This window comes from Pelodiscus sinensis, chromosome 29, assembly GCF_049634645.1.
Source record: "Pelodiscus sinensis isolate JC-2024 chromosome 29, ASM4963464v1, whole genome shotgun sequence".
Lineage (NCBI taxonomy): Eukaryota > Metazoa > Chordata > Testudines > Trionychidae > Pelodiscus > Pelodiscus sinensis.
Window position 1 is genome coordinate 12857401 of NC_134739.1, and position 19770 is coordinate 12877170.

General features: G+C 59.7%; 1 protein-coding gene across 8 annotated transcripts in view; it reads left to right on the plus strand.

The window, feature by feature from the left end:
• Positions 1-19770, plus strand: part of SRCIN1 (SRC kinase signaling inhibitor 1) — a 174437-nt gene that overhangs the window by 91377 nt on the left and 63290 nt on the right. For 6 of the 8 annotated variants that reach the window (XM_075911739.1, XM_075911738.1, XM_075911742.1 and 3 more), the window contains exon 3: positions 17318-17341. The exons of 1 other annotated variant lie outside the window; for it this stretch is intronic. In XM_075911739.1, coding sequence (XP_075767854.1) covers positions 17318-17341 — 24 coding nt within the window. Of the gene's footprint in view, positions 1-2227; positions 2491-17317; positions 17342-19770 lie in introns of those variants that run through there. One more of the 8 variants, XM_075911745.1, reaches the window with a different exon arrangement.

Here is a 19770-nt window from a genome sequence, read left to right on the forward strand (position 1 = left end):
ATGCGTGTTACTGTAGCCCCTGGTCGTGGCCATGTGCTGGCCAGTCACAGCACACACATGGCCCCTGCCCCGACGAGCTAATGGAGCATCATGGAGTCGGATCCGCTCCCCAAAGCCGTGGGTCTCTGGCATGGGGACACTGAGACCCCCCTCCCACACACGGCCTGTCACCATCGTGGTTCGGATGCAGGGTCCCCTGTCCACAAGTCATCCCAGCAGGTGTGAGCTGGAGTCCCCGGGACAGACTGAAGATACTGTGGCGGGGGTGGGGTGCTGCTGAGAGGGCCAGGACAGCCCCACCTTGGCAGCTGCCGGATCTCAGGCTAAGCATGTGGGAAGAGGCTGGGAAAATGGCCTGGCTCGGTGGGAGGGCTGAGCTCAACGTGGGGCTTGTTCTTTTCCGTCTGGGCCGCGTGCTCCTCCAGCGGCGGGGGACTGGCGCAGGGCGAGGGGAAGTGTGCGGTTGCGGGAAGGGAACCAGGGTCTTTGGGAAAGGAGCTGGCTCTGGAGCTAGTGGCCGCCATTCAGAGACTTGTCATGGAGGGGATTTTGGGGGGGTTATTTTCCCTGGTGTCTGGCCCTTGCCTGGGCTTTGCCCAAGACAGTCCAGCAGGGATAGGACCAGTGTGGGGCAGCCACTTGGATGCAGCATGCCCTGGATCCGGCTCTTGGGGACATGCACGTGGGCAGGACGGGTACCACTGGCACCGTGGCTTAGCAACTACCAGGATGCCGAGACGTGGCGCACTCGTGTTTACCAAGAGGGAAGGGGGAAAGGCAAAGCCCCAGCTAAGAGGCTGGCAGGCCCCTTGCTCCCAGCTGTCTGGGCTCCGGCGAGGGCCGTTCCCACCGCACACACAGATTTGGGGAGGCGCAGAGCCCACGGCCCCCTCCGCCAGGCTGGGCAGACCACACGCAGTGGACTACCCGGCTGCTCATAAGCTGCTCCACTTCATTCCCGGCGCGTGGCAGGGGGCCGGGCTGCAGCGTTTAGCTCCCGTCTCTGGGGGTTGTGCTCTGAAAGCTCTTTTCAGATCTTGAACGCACCCGCTTGGGTTTTCCCTGCATGATTTCTGCCTGCGTTTGCCTGGCTGCCAGGGTGCCTGTGCCTGCCTCCGTGGGCTCCAGCGTCCAGTGTGCGTCTGCATGCGAGCGCATGGCCTGCTCAGCACCAGACGCGGAATTCCGCGTGGGGTCTTTTAAAACCCTCCTAGGACAGGCGCACCCCAGGCAAGGTGAGCTCAAGGTGAACAGTGACCCCAGCTGGTAGAGCCAGACGCTCCTCCCTCCCCCCACCAGCGCTCTTGTCCCACCCCTGCTGGGAGTGGTTGAGACTGGAATAACTGGGAGCCCCCCCTCTCCTCTCCCATAGCATCCCCTGCTGGGAGTAGCAGGGACTGCAGACGTCCAGCGCTGCTCCCAGTCAATACTCCTGTCCCACCCTGTGCAGCGCCCCCTTCTGGAAGTGGCTGAAGCTGGAATAGCATCTGATCCACCAACACAGCTCCTGCCCTACCCCCTGCAGCACCCTTTGCTGGCAAAGCCAGGGCCTGCCCCCATGGCAGTACTCATACTCCACCCCCTGCTGGGAGATCTAGGAACTCTCCCTGCAGCCTATAGCGCCCCCTGCTGGGAGACCCAGGAACTCTCCCCGAAGTCTGCAGCGCCCCCTGCTGGGAGACCCAGGAACTCTCCCCGCAGTCTGCAGCGCCCCCTGCTGGGAGACCCAGGAACTCTCCCCCGCAGCCTGTACCGCCCTGCAGCGCCCCCTGCTGGGAGATCCAGCCGCCCTCCGCTCCTCTCTCTCCCCAAGCCTGCAGCGCCTTTGCTGGGCGATCCAGGCGTCCTGTTCACCCTCTGCAGCCTGACCGCCCCGCAGCGCCCCCTGCTGGGAGATCCAAGCAACCCCCCCCCCCCCACCGCAGCCTGCACCGCCCCGCAGCGCCCCCTGCTGGGAGATCCAAGCAACTCCCCCCCTCCCGCACCGCAGCCTGCACCGCCCTGCAGCGCCCCCTGCTGGGAGATCCAAGCAACTCCCCCCCTCCCGCACCGCAGCCTGCACCGCCCCGCAGCGCCCCCTGCTGGGAGATCCAAGCAACTCCCCCTCTCCCGCACCGCAGCCTGCACCGCCCCGCAGCGCCCCCTGCTGGGAGATGCAGGCGCCCCGCAGGGGGCAGGGCTGGGGCTGTCCCCGCGGCGGGGCTGGCGGGGAGGGGGGCGCGTCGCTCCAGCCCCGCACGGCTGCGGAAAGGCAGGTGGAGTCCCGGTTGCCATGGCGACCGTGCCCTTATAAGGGAAGCCGCCCGGGCGGGTGCGGGGAAGGGCAGCGCGGCGGGCGGGCGGCTCGGATGGAGCCGGGGCGCTGCGGGGCCAGCGGGCGGTGCAGCCCGGGGCCGCCCCTCCCAGCCCTGCCCCGCGGCGGCGGTGGCTGAGGCTGGATTTATAGACACTGCAGCTCCCGTTGCAGCGCCGGAGCCGGAGTCGAGCCAGGTAAGGAGCCCGCGGCCGGGCCAGCGGCGGCGGGAGCGCCCCGCACCCCGGCGCGGGTGGGAAGCGGGGTTCCCCCCCCCCCGGCTCTGCTCCCGGGGTCGCTGCTGCGTCCCGGCGCGGCTGGGCTCCTTGCGGGCTGCTGCGGGGGGCGGGGAGCGCAGGGTCTTCCCCTCCCCCACCCAGCTTTGGGGTCACCCCAGTGGCTTGCTAGGCAGGGCGGGGGGGCTGCACCCCCTTTCTGCCATTCCCATCTCTGCCCCGTTGTGGCTGGGTGGCTTCCTCCCCCCTGCCCCTTCCTGCCCTCTCCCAAAGATCAGCCTCCCCTGGAAAGGGGCTACTTCTCTTCCCCCTCCCATAACGGGGGGGGGGCAGATCCCAGCAGGGACTTCATCTCTATTGCCTGCTTGTGTGCCTGCCTGCGGGGTGCATGGGGGGGGGGGGTCAGTATTGATAATATCAGGATACTCTTAGCCTGCCCAGCAGTTCAGCGGCGTGCGAGGGGCACCCGTCCTCCCCGGGCTCGAACCCGGCTTCCGGGAATGACGGTGCCCTGCGATCTGGCAATGCCCAGGCCCCGGTGTTTCCCAGTCCACCGCCCCAGCCCTGCTAGGGTGTCTTCAGAAGCCACTGGCCTCCCCTCCCCCAACTTCCAGCGCCCCTTCTTTCTTGGGCAGCTTGCGGGGGCAGTACCAGCCTTAGGGCTTGGCAAAGGGGGCCCATGCCTAGGGGGCCATAGCCAGAGGGTGAGGGGCATCTGGGCATGGCTATTGCTGAGTGCAGGGTTCTGGTCAGGGGGGCAGTGAGGCAGGGCAAGCTGGAAGCATAGGGCTGGGAGCACAGGTGGGAGGAGAGTGCTGGGGTTGGGATGAAGGGGTCACAGTGCAGAGATTAGGGGCAAAGGGGGCACAGGGTAGGGGTGCAAGGGTTGGGGAGTCCAGGGGAAATGGGGGGTGCTGTGCCCACAAGAGTCCGGGGCACCAAAACACACCTTTGCCCAGGACTCCATTTTCCCTAAGGCTGGCCGGGGCACGGGGAGGGAGGGCCAAGTTTTGGAGGCGGGAGCTGGCAGTGCCCGTCCTGCAGACTGAGTTCCCTCAACACGCCTGGCCTGCTGGCAGGCTCAGGAGGAGGCTTGCCCTGCCTGCCGTTCGGATGCCAAGGGGCACGGCCGGTGCCCGCCTTGCGCGCCGGACGGGCCATCGGCAGGCAGGTCTCTCGCGAGCCGGGGTTCTCCTCCGATCCCAGCAGTTTGACGGCGCCCGGGGCCGCCAGCCAATCTCTCTGCCCTCTCGCTCGGCAGTCACTGGGCTGGAAAAGCTGCCGCGTTAACAACCCGCTGACACGCCGACCCTCCTTAATGCGGGCAGCTCTGCCTGGAGGATCCGGGCACACACACAGCCATCTGTAGCCTTGGCAGGAGACAGGCATCCATCTTGTGGTACCTTGCACATGTCCTGGCCTGGGAGCTGCTCTGCACAGCCCAGGGTGGCTGGGAGAGGGAAGGAGGGAGAGGCCTGAAATGAGCATCCGGGCACGAGCTCCAGTTCCGGGGCACTGTTAGGGGTCTCCCTGGAAAACCCTGGGGAAGCTGAGACCTGGCACGGAGTCTGCATTTTTGACATGAAACCCAGAGCCCTGCCCCTTCCCTCCTGGAAATACCCACTCCCCTCTGTCACACACAGCCAGGCCGGATCCAGCGTCCCGGTGGCGCGGGGATGGTACCGAGCCATGCCAGCACTCCCGAGCCAGTCCTGCTCAAGGGGCTCCTAGGAGCACAAAAGGGCTACGAATCGAAGCCTTTTATTTCCCTTCCCCAGGCCTCTGTCCTGGTTCTCCTTGGAACAATGGGCCATCACAGACGGCTCTCGCGGGGAGAAGGGGCCATCACAAACTGCAGTGTGTGTGTGTGTGTGTCAGCAGGGCATGGCCAGCAGCCCTAGAAGTGCAATCCGATCGGGCTGGATTGATCATTCCTGCTGGGTGCGATGCCAGGCAGATGAACAGAGCCCCAGCCCAGAGTTCAGCTGGGAACAAGGTCGCTGGGAGCGGAGGGCCATGTTCCCCGCGGCCTAGGTCACCCCACTTCTCACTGGAGCATGTGTCTCCAGGGCTGGGCTACGGGAGAAGCGATTTTCCAACCCCCCCCCCCCCCCAATGATTTAGAAGTGGGTTGTAATTTGCAATTCCATTAGTGAAACTGATCACGGCCTGGGGGGAGCATTGCGGAGCGGGTGGGACTACTCCAGCAGGGAGATGCTGAACAAATCCCCATTAGGAATTATATCCGCCTTCATCGCAGTGGCAGGCAGGACGTGTCGGCACATTCTGGGCGGGATGGCCAGAGCCAGCCTTTCGCCAGGCCGGCTTCCGCTTGGCGCTTTTCTACCTTGGTTACCTGGTTTATTGGGAGGGGGATGCCCACTCTCCATCCGGGCTGTAACTCTGGAGGGCGGACGTGTCTGCCGGTGTGGCCCTTGTGTTCCCGTCCCAAATACCTGCCAGGCCCAGGCACACCCTCTTCCTCCCCCCCCCCCCCCCCCCCCCACTTTCTGCCTGTGAGGAAAGTTCCCAACTGTTGCTAAGGCAGTTTCAGTCGGTGGAGTTAGCACCGCTGGGCGTCTGTAACATGGGGGGTCCTTTCAAAATGGACTGCCGATGAGAGCCATGACCACCGTTAGGGGATACCGTGTTAAAATTCTCAGCAGCAGCTGGATTCCCTCATAGCAACTGGATGTGAGTCAACAGTGCGCCCTTGTAGCCAAGAAGGCTAATGGCATATTAGGTTGCATTAAGAGGAGTATTGCCAGCAGATCCAGAGATGTCATTATTCCCCTTTATTCGGCTCTGGTGAGGCCACATCTGGAGTGTTGTGTCCAGTTCTGGGCTCCTCACTACAGAAAGGATGTGGATGCATTGGAGAGGGTCCAGCGGAGGGCAACCAAAATGATTAGGGGGCTGGGCTGGAGCATATGAGGAGAGGCTGAGGGAGTTGGGTCTGTTTAGTCTGCAGAAGAGAAGAGTGAGGGGGGATTTGAGAGCAGCCTTCAACTTCCTGAAGGGAGGTTCCAAAGAGGATGGAGAGAGGCTGTTCTCAGTAGTGACAGATGGCAGAACAAGGAGCAATGGGCTCAAGTTGAGGTGGGAGAGGTCCAGGTTGGATATTAGGAAAAACGATTTCCCTAGGAGGGTGGTGAAGCACTGGGCTGGGTTCCCTAGGGAAGTAGTGGAGTCTCCATCCCTAGAGGTGTTTAAGTCTTGGCTTGACAAAGCCCTGGCTGGATTGATTTAGTCGGGATTGGTCCTGCCTAGAGCAGGGGGCTGTACTTGATGACCTTCTGAGGTCTCTTCCAGCTCTATGGTTCTATGATTCTATGATCAGCCTTCAGGACCCATCTACCCTTCCACTCCATCACTGGCAAAGCAGGGAACGTTACCAGGGCCTAGCATAGAAGGGGCCAGTCTCGAGGAGCAGTGCTACCAATCGGTGTGTTTAAACAGGGCTGCGAATGGGGGGAGGGATTCTTGGCTCCATGGGAACAGCGCCCCCCCCCCTCCTGCCCCCATCGGAACTGTGGTCCTAATAGCACAGCATGGGGATGCTGAAAAACATGGTTGGGCCAGCAGGCACAATGTAATTCCTGCCCGCCTTCCGGGAAGCCTGCTAGCCAGGGGTTTCAAACACAGCTGTGGCCAGACCCCTAGATGCCCGAGGTGCAGAGGACCTAAGAGAACAGCCAGCCTGACTTTCCGCCAATGCAGGGAGTCCCAGCTGATGGGGATACTTGTTTCTCCCTCTAGTAAATGTCCCAGGCAAAGGGCATTGGTTGTCTGGTACCTCCAAGGACACGTGTGGGAGGAAACAGGCTGAATCTCTCTCTTAAGCAAGCGGCATCAAATCAAGGGTGAGCCTGGCCATAGGTGGGCTTGGGAGCAGGCGGGAGTGAGGTGCATGGGACATTGCAGTCCCTTGCGAGCAGCCAAGTTCTGCCTCGTCTCCCTTGTGTTCGACCCGGGTGCACGCTGCGGTTGCCATGGCCGTGCTGCAGTTTGAGCTGCCTGGCAGCTACTTCCTGGTTTCTCTGCTCAGCCTGGCCGAAGGCGGCTCGGCTTACCTGCCCTACCCAGTGCCGGGGAAGCAGCGTGGAGAGCTGGGGCTGCCTGGCTCCTGCAGGATCCAGTTCCCGGATCCTGGCGCCGCCGGGGGTCCCGGTGCCCAGCGAGCGTGGACGGCTGCCCAGCTTGCACTGGGGAATCTGACCACCCTTCGGCCTGCCAGATCATGAGGGATCAGACCCTTAGCGCCTCCTCCCCCAGGAACCGGACGGAGCTCCCACTAGAGCAGTGATTCCCAAACTTTTCAGCATCACGCCCCCTTTTTTGAGAAACCTCCCGCACTCCTGCCCCTCAATAGCAGCAAAACTTGTTGAGCAAAAAGGACCTGACCAGGGCTGAAAAACAAAAATAGCAGCAAAACTTGGCGGGGAGGGGGAGGGGCTGGGTCTCCTCACACCCCCCTGGAATTTCTTCACGCCCCTCCACTTTGGGACCCCATGCACTAGAGGAAGCGAGTCTCTTTAAAGCCATAGTAATAGAGATGTGGCCGTGTTAGTCTGGTGTAGCTGAAACGAAAGGCAGGACTATGTAGCACTTTAAAGACTAACAAGATGGTTTATTAGGTGAGGCGCTTTCGTGGGCCAGACCCACTTCCTCGCCTAATAAACCATCTTGTTAGTCTTTAAAGTGCTGCACAGTCCTTTTCTTTAAAGCCATGTGAGTGTGAGAGGGTCACGTTCTTTGGTTGGCAGGGAGGGAGGAAAAACAACCTGCGCCAAGGACAATTGACTTATGTGCCTGGCCTGTCGCCCTCGCTGCTTAACGCCTCGGCCATCGGCGGCGTATGGGTTTATCCCGTTTGCGCCAGGTGAGCAGCCTGTCCGGTCCAACGTTCGTTCCTTCCAAAGCTCTCCGCCAAAGACAAACTCTGCTGCCTCCGCGGCAGCCCCCATGTTTCTTCTGGGGATTAGTCCTCACAAAGGCACGCCGGGGAATCTCCGGAAAGGGGGGGCGAGCCCTAGCTCGGGGACTTGGCAGTACAGGGGCCCCGTCCGCAGCCCCGGGGAGTAGCAGGGCAGGTCGGAGGAGATGACTGAGGCCGGACGGTGGAGCTGGGGCTGTGCAGTCCCACGGCCGTTCAGCCCAGCGTGCTCTGGGCTCAGGCTGGCAGGGCAGTGCTTTGGGTGGGAGGAGTCCGGTTTTGGAAGCAAATGCCCTGTCGACTTGTGCTGCGTAAAGAAGTGTGACTAAGGCCAGGGTGGTTGCTTAAGGCCGGCATCTGGGATTTTCAGCACCATCCGTGTGTTCCAGGAGCCCTGGTCTCATTGAGCGTCAAGGGCACCGGGCTCCTAAGTCCCTTAGGCACTATGGGAACCCTCAGGGTCTAATCCTGCCTGGAAATGAGATCTGTTGGGGTGGGGGGGGTCTCTACGCTGTGGGAGGGGAGAGGACGATCGGTTTTGATTGACCCTGTTAAGTTTTTTCAATAGCCCCTCGTGGCTTTCGGTTCGCTTTAGGGTCTTTCCGGCGTCCAGGCTGGAGCATGAACAGGCTGCTCTAAGCAGAGTTAATTACCCCCCCTCCCCAACAAGCTGCCCCCGTCCCTTCTGTTCAGGGACAAATGTGCCCTGGTGCATGCTAGCCAGGCCGCGGCACGCTCTCCTGTCCTGTTTATCATTAACACAATCGTATACAAATTGCTGCTGTGGCCAGCCCGGTGACTCACGCTGGTTTCGTTTCCCTCCCGACTTTACCCTGGTCTCTAGGACTGGATTTGTATTTATTTATTTATTTATTTATTGTCTCTCCCTTTTCTACAAATAGCTTCAACCACATCCCCTCATCCTGCTCCTCTTCTCGGGCATGTGGGTGGTGGTTGAAGGGGGAGAGGGATGTGAGCTTCTAATTAGTCTGTCATTTCATGGCCTTGTGGACATGACTTTCATTGCGATGATCATTTCTGCCGGTGTAATATTTCCTACCTTCTGCATCGCTCTGGCTGCTGCGAGCCGCCTGTCTCCTCCGCTTGTAACAAGGCTGCGGTTTCAGATCCTCTCTCAGCCCATTATCTGCCTTTGATGCTCTGGGAGAGCCAGAGATATGTTAATTTCACCTTTCCTCTCCCGCCTGGTCTCCTCCCTGCTGCCAGATATTGATCCTCACCTGCCGCAGCAGGGGAGAGGAACCTAAGGCCCAGGGGGCAGATGCAGACCCTGGCTTGCCTGGATCCAGCCCCTGAGGCTCATGGCCCCTCCCAGCATCGGGGAGCCTGGGCTGGCGCTCCAGCCCCTCCTCCCCCCAGCCTCCTGCGGGGCTGGGACCCACAAAATCTACTCGCCTGGGCCCCTGTAGGCACTGGTGTGCAGGGGAGGGTGGGGAGGGTCTTTCATAGAATCATAGAGCCACAGAGCTGGAAGAGACCTCAGACGGTCATCAAGTCCAGCCCCCTGCTCTAGGCAGGACCAATCCCAATTAAATCAACCCGGCCAGGGCTTTGTCAAGCCGAGACTTAAACACCTCTAGGGATGGAGACTCCACTGCTTCCCTAGAGAACCCATCCCAGTGCTTCACCACCCTCCTAGGGAAATAGTTTTTCCTAATATCCAACCTGGACCTCTCCCACCGCAACTTGAGACCATTGCGCCTTGTTCTGCCATCTGTCACTACTGAGAACAGCCTCTCTCCATCCTCTTTGGAACCTCCCTTCAGGAAGTTGAAGGCTGCTCTCAAATCCCCCCTCACTCTTCGCTTCTGCAGACTAAACAGACCCAACTCCCTCAGCCTCTCCTCGTAGGTCAGGTGCTGCAGCCCCCTAATCATTTTGTTGCCCTCCGCTGGATCCTCTCCACTGCGTCCACATCCCTTCTGTAGTGGGCGGGAGGGCCCAGAACTGGACACAATACTCCAGATGTGGCCTCACCAGAGTCGAATAAAGGGGAATAATGACATCTCTGGATCTGCTGGCAATGCTCCTCCTAATGCAACCTAATATGCCATTAGCCTTCTTGGCTACAAGGGCGCCTGTTGACTCACATCCAGCTTCTCATCCACTGTAACCCCCAGGTCCCTTTCTGCAGAACTGCTGGGTAGCCAGTCGGTCCCCAGCCTGTACCAATGTTTGGGATTCTTCCCTCCTAAGGGCAGGACTCTGCACTTGTCCTTGTTGAACCTCATCTTTCTGCGACTCCGTTAGGGGCCGCGTCTGTGAGGGGTTGTGGAGAGGGCTTGTTTGCTTCTCACTTGTGTGTGGCCCCCAACTGATTTTTACACACAAACACACACACACACACACACACACACACACACACCCCGTTTCCTCCCCTCTCCCAGGCAAGGTTCCCTGCCTCCGTGCCCCAGCATTATTTGCTCCTGTGCAAACAGCAGTGCTGGGCGGGGGTTGGGTTGGGTGGTGAGTTCCCCAGCCAGAGTTACTGAGTCACGGCTTTGGTAGAATGGTGCACCGGGAGCTTTCCTGGGCTGGCGCGTTCGTCAACCTTTTGCCCCGACACTATTTCTAACGACTCTGTCCTCAGGCTAGTGACGGGTAGAGCCGAGTTCAATGAATATCTGCCATAGGGACCAGCAAAGTTCCCGCTAATGTCTTTCATCCATGTGTGGAATAAATTTTATATGCAGCGAGGCATGTGCGAATGTGCACCACCCGGAGACATGCCAGTGGAGCTGTGGGCACTCTGCAAACAGCCGGGCGGCACTGGAATCTCTCCGGAGCTGCCCACGCGTCCAGCTGACAGGGATCACTGCTCGCCAATGCCCCAGAAAGGCGTCAGAAAACCCATCTGATGGCAGAAAGGATCCAGCCAATAACGACCTTCTGCTGGGAGGGGTGGGAGGTGATTTCGTGTACTGACCCATTTTCTGTGGGGAGGAGAGCCAAGCTCGCGGAGGTGACCGAGCTCCAGCCCGGCCCGTTTGCCCTGTGGGAGAGGGACCAGGCTGGCAGTCCCAGATTTCTGTCCCCCACCCCCACCCCAGCCTCGGCGGGGCTGCGTGTGTCCCGTTTTGGCTGGGACGGTCCCTTGCCTTAGGCCGTCCTGGCGAAACTGGGCCTTTGTCGTCCTCCATTGCAAGAACAAATGGGGCAAACACCCAGCTTTGCCCAAAAAGGGGGGTGCGACCACTAGCGGGGGCCACCTCAGTCCTGTGCTAGAGGGAGAGCTAGGGAAAGTGGTGGGGGCCGGCTGGCCCCACTCGTGGGTGGGTTCGGACCAACCCGACATGCGGGGGTAAGGAGGGTCGCTGTGGGGGAGGGAGGCCTGGGCAGGTGACGGGGGGGGGGGTTGGGCCGGAGGGGGACCTCATCCTGGCCCTGCGTGGGTGGGAGACATAAAGGACTTGGAGTGGCCCTGCACTCGTGGGGCGGGGGCACTGTGGGCCGGCCTCTGGCGGGGGGGCAGGGAGGGGTCAGACCAGCCCTGCACAGCGCAGGGGCCTTCAGACTCCCAAGGGGTGTCCCGTTTGGGGGAACGAAGGTCACGTTAGCCTGGGCTCCTCCCCACCGAGCTGTTCCCAGGCCCCGTCCTGCTCTGCCGGGGATGCTGGAGGGAGACCGGCCCCGCAGGACAGCTGCTGGCGAGGGTTCTGGAGCCCTCGTTGAACGGGCTTTGACCCCCCCCCCCCGGCTTTGGCCAGGCTTCCTCGCTTTCCTGCCCTCCTGTCTGTGTGTTCCCCCATTGTGTTTGGGCCCCGCACACTCCTCTCCCCCCGTCCGGCCTCCCTCGTGTCTCCCCAAGGTCGCTTTTCCGGCAGCTGGGGGCAGCCCATCCCGGCACGCTGCTCTCAGACCCCTGGGGCCCTGCGCCCCCCATGCCAAGGAGAGCTGGCCCCCCAGGAAGGAGGCGCTTCTCTGGAACGAGAGCAAGCTGGCCAAGACCCCCAATGGCTCCGCTTCGGACACGGCGGCGACGAGCCCTCGAGGCTGCGTTGGCCTGGACGCTACGCCCCGTGAGCCCCGCCGGCCGTGTCCGGGGTGTCCCCGGCGCGCGCTCTCCTGCCGCCGGGGATGCCGCCAGGATCCTTGCTGCATTCAGTGAGGAGTGCGTGTGTGAGAGGCAGAGACGGAAGTTATGGAGCCCACGTGCGAAGCGTGTCTGAGGCAGAGCCAGGCATTACGGAGCCTGCGTGCGAGACTGGTGTTATGAAGCCCGCATGCAAAACACGTGTGTGAGGCGGAGGCGGCCGTTACGGAGCCCACGTGTGAGACGCGTGTGTGAGGCGGAGGCGGGCATTATGGAGCCCATGTGTGAGACGTCTGTGAGGTGGAGACTGGAGTTATGGAGCCTGCATACGAGACGTGTTGAGATGGGCATTATGGAGCCCACGTGCGAGACGGGAGTTATGGAGCCCGCATGTGAGATGTGTTGAGATGGGCATTATGGAGCCCACGTGCGAGACAGGTGTTATGAAGCCCGCATGGGAGACGTGTGTGTTTGTGAGGCGGAGGCAGGCATTACAGAGCCCACGTGCGAGACGGGAGTTATGGAGCCCGCATGCGAGACGTGTGTGTTTGTGAGGCAGAGGCAGGCATTACAGAGCCCACGTGCGAGACGGGAGTTATGGAGCCCGCATGCGAGACGTGTGTGTTTGTGAGGCGGAGGCAGGCATTACGGAGCCCACGTGCGAGACGGGAGTTATGGAGCCCGCATGGGAGACGTGTGTGTTTGTGAGGCGGAGGCAGGCATTACAGAGCCCACGTGCGAGACGGGAGTTATGGAGCCCGCATGGGAGACGTGTGTGTTTGTGAGGCGGAGGCAGGCATTACAGAGCCCACGTGCGAGACGGGAGTTATGGAGCCCGCATGGGAGACGTGTATGTTTGTGAGGCGGAGGCAGGCATTACAGAGCCCACATGCGAGACACTCGTCCACACAGCCTCAAACGATAAATAAAACAGACGCAGGCCTGGTGGGAGGTAGCAGCCGCCGTAGCAGGGGCTAAGGAAAATGACGGTGCAAGAGCCGCAGTCAAACAATGAGGCTGGAGAAGAAAAGCTCTTGAATCCCGTGCTGGGGATCACGGCTGACTCTCCTGGGGCCTGAGCCTTCCCTCAGCCCCTGGTCCGATTGCCAAGACAGCACAGACCTTTCATCCCCCGGCGTCGCGGGTCTCCGCCCTGAAAGCAGGACGCCGGCGCTTTGCCGAGCTAGGGACTGGGCGGGGGCACAAGACTGGGGCTTAGGCAACCTTAGGTCTTGCCACTGGGATCTCTGTGTGATCTTGGGCAAGTCCCGCCCCCTTTCCGTGCCTCGGTTTCCCCATCTGTAAACCCCAGGCTTGCTAGTGCGCCCAACCTCCTGCTTTTACTCACGGTTGGCTCTGGTCCCACAAACAGAGGGGTTCAGGCCACCACCTTTCTTAAGCCTCCAGGGGCATCTGATTTGCTGCCCACGGCTGGAAGATCCCCATGGCGCCGGGTTGTAGAGACCCAATATGCCAGACCCAAAGGTGGGTGGGATGGGAATGGCGGGAGGTGCTGTGGTTGCTCAGGTGGCCGGCTCCCCTCACCGGGACCCTGCCAGGACTGGGCAGAATGGTATTTTACGTCCATCTCCTCTTCCACCAGCAGGGTAGGGTAGTTCTCCCCCTAGGGAGCCTGTGGCTCCAAAACCAGCCGAAGGAAGCCACCTGCCGAGGGACCAGCCTCGCTTCTTGCCGAGTGGACGTGGCTCTTGCAGGAAAGGTGGCGCTGAATGCGCTCTGGTCCGCTGGAGGTTCGTCTCCGGAGCACTGCTTGGCTAAGGGAGGACACTGGGACACACGTCGCTGACCAGCCCGGCAGTGTCCGGCATCAGGGGAGTCGGGGGCAAGCTGCCAAGGGTGCCCGGAAGTCAGAGCACTGACGGAACGGGGCTGGCGTGGGAAAACTGCCCCTGGGCCAAAGCCTGCAGCAGATGCAGGAAAGCTACGCCTGAGGCAGTCCAGGCAAGTCACACTGGTGCGAGCCTCGCACGACACTGGTGCGAGCCTCTGCGCTGGTGGTTTGCACTGCGCTGTGCGACCTTGGTGAGGCTTTCAAATCCATCGGCCTTTCCCACACTCAGGGCGGCCCCAGCAAAGGGGCTTTTGTGTTGTACTTAGCAGGGTTAAAGACCTCAGGGACTCGGGCCGTGTCGGCATGGGAGAGCGGCGCCTGTTTAACTGGTTGAGGGTGTCCGGGGCAAAGCCTTCAGTCTGAACAGAAAGGCTTGCTCCAGTCTGGTGCTGAGCGGAGCCGCGCCGCGCCGCTCGGAGGCTGACATAGGCGCGTGGGGGTTTCGGTCAGTTTGACTAAACTGATTTACCAAGACGCTTTACTTTAGCGCTTGTTAGCACGGCTGCAGACGGAGCCTCGGTTTTCACAGCAGTCCAACGGGGACGGTCCGCCCGCCAGGCTCTGCGCCGGATAGACGCCCGGCGTCACCGCGGTTCTGGTTTCTCTGTGTCCCTCGACCGGCCGGTGAGAGTTTCGTCAGCTGTTGACAGTTCCAGGACTGAAGGGCCAGTGGAGTATCGGCCTTTTCGAAGGGATCGTCTACGCGGCTTTCAAAGGTGGCTGGGGCCGGCCCAGCTCCACGGGGCTCCGGCTGCGGCGCTCAAAAGTCCGGTGCAGACGTTCAGCGTTGGACTGGACTCCGGGCTCTGTAACCGGTCGGGGGAGGGTCTCCAAGCCCCGGCCCCAGCCCGAATATCTGCACGGCTCCCTGGGAGCCTGGGTCACTTGGTCTGAGCTCGGAGACGGTGCCGTGGGCATTTTCCTGCAGGATCACCGGGCCCTTGGCTGCCCTGGCAGAGACGGGAGGAGCTGGGTCGGGCTGGAAGGGGCCTGGAGAGGTCTTCTCGTCCATGGGACAGATGCCAATGTCTCTTGGGCCAAAACCCTGGACTCTTCTCCTCCTGCAGGGCGACTCCCATGGATTGTCCCTGTCTAGGGAGATACAGGATAGATGTCTTCTCCAGAGCCCAGGATGCAACAACTCCCTCCAGCAGGGGTGTTGGTGGGCCTGGAGTTAGCATGGGGGCAGGCCGGGATCAGTCACTATTGACTTATATGGCCCTGGTCTGGGATTCTTGACAGTGGCTGGTCAATATCCCTAGAGAAAGGCCTGGGGGGTAAGGAGGCCTTGTGTGATGCCCCTGGCAAGCTTGTAGACTCCTGCCCCGCCGTTGTTGGCTTTGCCCCTTCGGCAGCAGCGGGGTGGGGTGGGGGGTCTGTGCAGGAACCCAGCGTCCAAAGTCCTCTGTGTTTTCAGTGATCGTGGGTGGCTCATTTCCCGCCGGACTCGTATTGTCCTCTAGACGCCAACTGGCCCCCCCACGCCTCCCGCACTGGCCATGCCAAGCCTGAGCCGGGCCAGGACCTCATCGCCTCAGGCCCCGGGGATTCCAGCCCTTTGCTCCCCCTCCCTGGGGCACCTTGAATCACGCCTTGGAGCTGATTGTGTCCTGCTTTTGGAGAGCAAAGCCACCCGGCGGGTACCCTTGTTGGTGCCGCTCGCTCCGCCAGCAGTGGCCTTGGGGGCGTAGCGGGGACCCTTCCCGGCCCCTCATCTCCTGGGTTAAAGATCAGGAACCAGATTCCTTGTGGGCACCTATAGCTGCAGGTCGCGAGAGGCCCTCAGGGTGGGGTGTGGAGCTGGCCACTGGAGCCTGTCTGGGAATCCTTAACTCCACCTCTCGGCGCTGACAGCAGGAGGCGAGCTCTCGTCCTGCTGCTTGGCTCCAGCTGGGCCCAGGTGACCTAGGGTTTGGCCAACGGTGCCAAACTCAGCCTCGGGAACTCTCCCTTGCCCCCTCTCCGCTGCCCCTTCTTGCGCAGCTCGGCGGGCGCTGGGCGTGTGCGTGTGTTTAAAAGGCGAGGGATCCTCGGCGGGAGAAATCCCGCACAGCGCCAAAGGGCATTGGAGGGAGGCTTTAAACCCACCTCCGCTTAGCCACCAGCTGACATCCCTGAGACCCAACATCACTCGCGCTTCCGTGGCTTGTGCGGCTCCCGCGAGATGAAGCTGCCGCCACCGTTGTGATTGCAATTAGCTGGGCACCGTTCGCCGTTGTGCACGCTTCTTGTGCACGTCATTCATCCCGCGCTCCCCACCCGTGCCCGTCAAAGGTAAACGGCAAGTTGTAGCCTCACTAGTTTCTACAGCAGTTGGGTTGGGGCGTCTCTTAATTGTGTCCTGTACCGGTCACCTGTTGATTGATGGATTGATTTGATTTTTTTTAAGGACTGTAATATTGCTGCAATGTCTGGTGAGCCAACAAAATGTCTCTGACATAGCATACTTGAGTGTTTATAACCTCCCAGCAAACGTTTCTGGAACTAGGTCTTCTCTGGCTTTCCCAAATTAATAGAGCTGCTATTAATAGAGGTCCATTATTCATTCTGCAATTTTCCATGTCTTGCCCACCGCTCAGGGTATGGCTACGCTACAAGAGTATTTCGAAATAAGTTATTTCGGAATAGTAACCCCTGAAATTACTATTTCAAAATAGCGCGCTCACGCTACAGGAAAGCCTCGAAATGAGCCCGAGGCAGGGTTCCCTAATGTGGACGTGCTGTCTCGATTTGAAGCACTGAGGAGGAATAACTGGGAATGGCGCCGGGGAGCAGCTATTTTGAAATAGCAGCAGTGGCGCATCCACACCACGGCTATTCTGAAATGGGCGTTATTCCTCGTGAAACAAGGGGGTTTTGTTCCAGAATAAGAAACCTGTTACAAATTTTTTTTCGAAATAACGGGGCTTGCTGCGTGTGGATCTCCTCTTGTTGTTTCGACATAACGCTGTAGTGTAGACGTGCCCTCTGCTGCTGATATTTGAAGATCCCCTTGAAATCCAAATAGGGCCTTACCTAGCAGGGAGTGTTTACGCTGCCACCGGAATTCCTCCCACCGGTTCCAAGGTAGACGTCCTGTGCAGGAACTCGTGTGCCACCGTTGCTCCCAAACCATGTCAGGATGCTAGCGACGCTCCTTGCTTTGCAAACGCTCTCAGGGCCACGCCGACACCAAAGGGGAAGTCCAACGTAAGACGCACAACTCCCACGATATTAACGATGTCGCTGGAGTCGGTGTATCTTGCATCGCCGCCCACGCAGCGGGAGGGCGACCGGAGCAAAAGCTCCTCTTGGCGTCCCTTGCTCCTCGCGAAGCACAAGAGTACCAGCATCCATGGGAGTGCTCTCTGTGTTCGATTTAGCAGGTCTTCACTAGACCCGCTAAATCGAGCCCTGGAAGATTGACCACGGCAGAATCCATCTTCCCTGTAGTGTAGACATGGCCTAAAGAAGCACCCGCTACTTCTGCTCTGGTCTCTGCCCTCCGGATCTGCCCTGCAGAGGTTGCCGGGGCAGAAGGTTGGGTGAGGGCAGGAGAGAAATCTTCCCTGGAGATACGCTCCTTGGCTTGCTTCTTTGCTGGGTGGGAGCGTATCAGCCTTTGGAAATAGCCAACCTGACGCACGAACTTTGCGGGGCATCTTCCTAGAAATCCAACCCTGGCATCCTACGGTCCCCACCGCCCTCCTGTGGGACTCCTGGCTCGCATCAAACCCTCCCGTTGCTTGTCCCCTTCCGCCAGCTGCATGGTCCCCTTGACTCCCGCGCCCTCCCCCCACCCATGGCACGGCGCTAAAAAACCCACAGGAGGGGACTTTAAACAGAAACGAACCCACGCTCGGTCGCGCCGCTTAAAGTCAACTGTTCTCCGAGAAGAATCTTAATGGTATTTTGTTTTGTTGTTTTGTTTTTTTTCTGTTTGTTTTGTTGGTTTTTTTTCTGTTAGCAACCCAACTACTGGAGCTTTAAGGTCAGTATTTCTGATTTTTTCCCCCGTCCCTGCTTCTGTTGAACGTGCATGCGCTTTCTGCCCCTTCCCCGCCCCGTCAGTGTGCACAAGCGGGAGGGCTGCAGGTCTGGGATTCCTGAGCAAGGCTGCAGCGTGTGGCGAGTGCCCGGTTTGATTTAAGGACCGGGGGGCGCTCACAAGGACGATGCAGCTGCCGATTCTGCAGGACGGGCTCTTGCGTGTCTGGGGAGACGAGCCTGGGTCATGTGCAGCTCTCGGTTCTCTGTCCCCGCCGCAAGTTGGCAGGCGAGGTGCTGAAATCCGGGTTTACGCGGGTGTCACAGAGACCAGCCTCCTGGCTTCTTGATGGCAGGGGCAGAGCAGCGAGTGGAGACGGATTCAGCCCGTTCCAGGGTTCAAGAGCCCAGTTGAGATTCTTCATCCGGGTGTTAGGTCATGGCTGTGGACTGGCAGATGAATAATTCAGACCCTCGGCCTCTTTCTAGTCAACCCCCAGGGTTCCAAAGCCGAACTCTCCCTCCCCTGTTCTTTATCACCATTTTCACCAGTCCCCCCTGCCCTCCACGTGCAGGGGCGCCCTGACGGTAAGGTGGTGGGGCAGGTTCCCGCGTGGCCTAGGGGCTAGGGCGCTCGCCTAGGGAGGACAGAGTTGTGCGTTCAAGTCGGGTTGGGACGGCCAAAAGCCGGTGGGCCACAGGGCAGGAGGTCAGACCGATCCGCTTCACTATTTGCTGCTTGTGCACGAGCATATTTTGTGTGTGTGTGTGGGGGGGGGGGTTCTAGCGGGGTGCAGGAGGGGGAATGTGTTTTAAAAGCCCGTCTCTGCCCCCAAAGGCCCCCGGCTGCTGTTCGCTTTAAAACCACTGCGCCCCCCCCCATGAAAACCGTGTCTGTCTTTGCACGAGGGGTGGAATGCGAGCACCGAGCGGCTCCGTGTAAGGGTGTTCGTGGTTAATGGTGAACTGGTGGCGATGGAGCAGCCCCCCACCCGCCGCAGGCAGCCCAGATGGAGTAGCCCCCATCCACAGCGGGGGAGGGGGGGTGTCAGCTTGTCCATCCCCCCCCCCCCCATGTAATCGGTTAACCAGTAAAACTTCATCTTTAACTAATTGAAATGGGACTTGACATCCTGGCTCCGAGCAGGGATTTGAATGTGGGTGTCCCCTCTCCAAGGTGCCTGGCTTAGCCCCCGGACTGTGCAGTCCTACAGGGAAGGAGTAATCCTTCCCCCTGGCTAGCTGCCTTTAGCTGGCCCCTGTCGCATGCATGCTGGATGGGGATGTTGCTCCCGGCTGCCACAGAGCAGCATCCTAGTTCTTACTGCCTTGGTCTCGGCGGGGGTCTACACTGCGTGGTACCAGGCCTGTGGGATCCGGGCTTGTGGGCCGTTTCCACGGCTGGTCTTGCGTGTCCACAGGCCTCTGTAAACCGGGGCGTCCAGCGGCCGGAGCCAGGTCTCAGCCATGCCAGCGTGTCCGCCTGGCGCCATGCAGCTCCCCAAACTAGGTGAGCGGGCCACAGAATGGCAAATGAATTTGAAAGTTGGTAAATGAAAGGACTGCAGATTGGAACACACAATCCCAGCCGTAGGTACAAACTGAGGGGGATTCAATTAGCTGTTACCACTCGAGAGAGATCTCGGAGTCGTCTCTGAAAACATCCCCTCCGTGTGCAGCAGCCGTCAAAACAGCAAACAGAACGTTAGGAATCATTAAAAAAGGGATGGAGAATAAGACAGAGAATATCTTACTGCCTCTCTATAAATCCATGGGACGCCCACCTCTTGAATACTGCGTAGAGCTGTGATCGCCTCATCTCAAAAAAGATATATTGGCATTGGAAAAGGTTCAGAGAAGGGCAACAAAAATGATGAGGGGTTTGGAACAGCTCCCATATAAGGACAGATTAAAAAGACGGGGTCTTTTCACCTTAGAAAAGTGGAGACAAAGGTGGGGGATAAGATAGAGATCTATAAAATCATGATTGGTGTGGAAAAACGGAATAAGGAAAAGTTATTTACTAATGTAAACTAGGGGCATCCAATGAAATGAAGAGGTGACAGGTTTAAATCAAACAAAAGTAAGTTTTTTCTTCACGCCAAGCACAGTCAACCTGTGGAACTCCTCGCCAGAGGGTGGTGTGAAGACCAGGACTTTAAACAGGGTTCAAAAAAGAGCTAGATAGATTCATGGAGGTTAGGTCCATCAATGGCTATTAGCCAGGGTGGTAGGAATGGTGCCCCTGTTTGTCAGAGGCTGGGAGTGAGTGCTCACTGGATGATTGACAGTTCTGTTCATTCCCTCTGGGGCATCTGGCATTGGCCACAGTGGGCAGACAGGACCATCTGTTCTGATGGTCACAGACCTTCCGACTCTGGTCTGTAGCTAGAGCTGTGCCCACACCTGTCTCAGTGGCATCCGGGCTCAGAC